The sequence below is a fragment of the Nothoprocta perdicaria genome, unplaced genomic scaffold (genome assembly GCF_003342845.1).
Source record: "Nothoprocta perdicaria isolate Ctin4 unplaced genomic scaffold, notPer1 scaffold_583, whole genome shotgun sequence".
Taxonomy (NCBI): Eukaryota; Metazoa; Chordata; class Aves; order Tinamiformes; family Tinamidae; genus Nothoprocta; species Nothoprocta perdicaria.
The window spans coordinates 96-2,764 of record NW_020455847.1 but is presented as its reverse complement, the minus strand read 5'-3'; the positions used below and the strand labels follow the sequence as shown (position 1 = coordinate 2,764).

The following is a 2,669-nucleotide window of genomic DNA, read 5'->3' as shown; positions in this document are numbered from 1 at the left end:
CATCCCCAGAGCGCCCCACATCCCCAGAGCGCCCCTCATCCCCAGAGCGCCCCGCATCCCCATAGCACCGTGTGTCCCCATAGCGCCCCGTGCCCCATAGCGCCTCATGTCCCCGTAGGGCCCTGTGTCCCCGTAGGGCCCTGTGCCCCCATAGCGCCCCACGTCCCCGTAACACCCCATGCCCCCGGGCCCGCGCTCACAGCCCTCTCGCTGGGCGCAGGGGAGAAGCAGATGCGCTTCACGCTCTCGGAGCTGCCCTTCGACGTGAGTGCCGGCTTCGAGAAGGACGTGGAGATGGTGTCGGCGCATCACCCGCTGGAGCCGGCGTACGGCGGCTCGCTGGCGCTCATGGGGGGCGAGCACCTGCGGCCCCTGCGCCTGCCGCCCACAAACTGCATCTCCGAGGTGACGCCCGTCATCAGCTCCGTGTACACGCAGCTGCAGCCGCTGCCGGCGCGCCTGGAGCTGCCGGGCGGCCGCGAGGCGGCCGAGGGCCCCGACGAGGCGGCGGACGGCGCGCAGCTGCTGTACCGGGGCCGCGAGGCCGCCGCGTCGCCCGCCAACGGCTGCCACGACTCCACGGACACGGAGAGCATCCACGAGGAGCGGAGCTCGCAGCCGCCGGGCGGCAGCCGCCAGAGCCCGGCCTACGCCAAAGAGGAGCCCAAGGCGGCCGAGGGGCCGGCGGGCGCGCGCGGCGGCGGCGCCAAGGAGGCGCTGCGCGTGCTCAACGCGCACGGCGAGCAGCTGCGCGCCTTCACGTGCGAGCACTGCCGCGTGCTCTTCCTGGACCACGTCATGTTCACCATCCACATGGGCTGCCACGGCTTCAGAGACCCTTTCGAGTGCAACATCTGTGGCTACCACAGCCAGGACCGCTACGAGTTCTCGTCCCACATAGTGCGGGGCGAGCACAAGGTCGGCTAAACCCCCCCGGCCCGGCGCGGCGCCCGCGCCCGGCCCCGCTCCCCCTGCCTCCAGCGCAGCCCCCCCACCCCCAGGGCATGAAACTGTTGGGTTTTTGTGTTTGGTTTTTTTTTTTTGTTTTTTTTTGNAACCAACCCCGCCGAGGGGGAGCTCTTAACAATTTGCCTTTTTATAAATGGAGTTATTTAAATATTAACAGACTTTTTTTTTTTTTGTGCTTTTTCCTCCCCCACTTCTCTCCCCTCCCTCCGTTATTTATTAAGCTTTTTAGTTTCCCTTTTTTATAACTCTCTTTTTTTCCCCTCCTCCCTCCCTCCCAGCGGCTCGCTTCACTCGGCGAGGCCGCTTCCGCCCTCGGTGGCGCCGGGCGCCGAGAGCCTCCGATCAGGTGCTAAAACCCACAGCCCCCCCGGGCCGGCGCCGCCCCGCCGGGGGGGTCCGGGGGGGTCCCCAGCTTTAAGGCGCCGCCGGGAGCCCCCGCGGAGCTGCCTCCCCGCATCACTTGAATCCCGCGCGGCGTCGGAGCCGCGGGAGCGCAGGAAGGCGGCGGGTGTCCCGGGGGGCTCGCCAGGAGCCTTCCTCTGCCTCCCGCTCCTCCTCCTCGGTGCCGGGGCATCCCTGCCGGGGCGGCCGCCGTTGGGCGCTGCCCGCTCCCGGGAGCGGGCCCGGCTGCCCCGGCGTTCCCGCGGGACGGGACGGGCGCCCGCCGCGCATCCCGCCCCTGTGGAGCCCTCGCGCCGGGAACGGCGGGACCCTCGCTRACCAAAAACCCGGGAGGAGCGGGGCCGGTCCCGCTGCCCCCCGGCCCACGAGGCATAAAAACGGGCGCTCGGGAGCGGCCGCCCGCCGCTCTCCGAGGATGAAACCAAAGCTGTTCTTTTTTGTACGAACACCAACGAAACCACCTCACGAGTCGGCCGCGCTCGTCGCTCTTCGTTCTCTCCTCATTTCGTTGYGTTTTTCCCCTTCTCGCGGCGCCGTGCGCGGCGGCCGCGGGGCGGGAGCGCCCGGTCGCTCCGGGCCGGACGCCGGGGCCCTTCCCGGCGCCGCCGCGGAGCCTCCCGGCCGCCTCCTAACCCAGCCCGGGCCATTGCTGAGATTAAGGCGGAAACGGCCGGTTTTGGCCCCGAGCACCTGGAAGTCCCGATCGCCGGAGTCCGGGCTGCACATGGCGGGAATCGCGCCGGTATCCGCCGGGAACGGGTGGCCGCCGCTTCCGAGGCGCTCGGCCGGGGCCGAATCCCGCTCGTTTTCCCTAACGAAGCAATAAGAGCCGGGCTGGGCATGGAGGGGGCTGTTTTGGTGTGGAAACGGGGGATTTTCCACCCGCCGGGGTCCAAAACGGGCGTTTTGCGCCGGCCCCGCTCCCTCCGGCCGCTCTTCCCGCCCGGATCGGGCTCCGCTCCCGCCGCACACGCCGCCTCCCGACTGTTATTCCCCAAAACGCTTGAGGCCGGAGCAAAGATCCACAATTCGGGGTGAAAAGCCCCAGTGCCCTGCAGGAAAACAGGAATCCCAAGGGTTTATTCCTTGGAAAAAAGGAAGAAATGGAAGTTCGGAGATTTTAGCTTTTTTTTTTTTTTTTTCCCCATATCTCTCTTTTCTTTTACATGTAAAAGAGTCTAAAACAAACGTAGGGATTTTGTAAAACCCCAGGTCGCTTTACTTGTGTAAATATATATATTTTTAAATCAGATGTATGAAGAACAAACGATGATGTGCAATACCCCGGCCCCCCGCCC

General features: G+C 66.3%; 1 protein-coding gene across 1 annotated transcript in view; it reads left to right on the top strand.

Annotated features, from left to right (window-relative positions):
* The window catches only part of IKZF4 (IKAROS family zinc finger 4), a 10,295-nt gene extending 9,368 nt beyond the window's left edge, over window positions 1-927 (top strand). Inside the window, exon 5 of the mRNA XM_026048925.1 lies at window positions 221-927. Within this exon, the coding sequence (XP_025904710.1) occupies window positions 221-927 (707 nt within the window). The remainder of the gene's footprint in view (window positions 1-220) is intronic.
* Window positions 928-2,669: the final 1,742 nt, after the last annotated feature.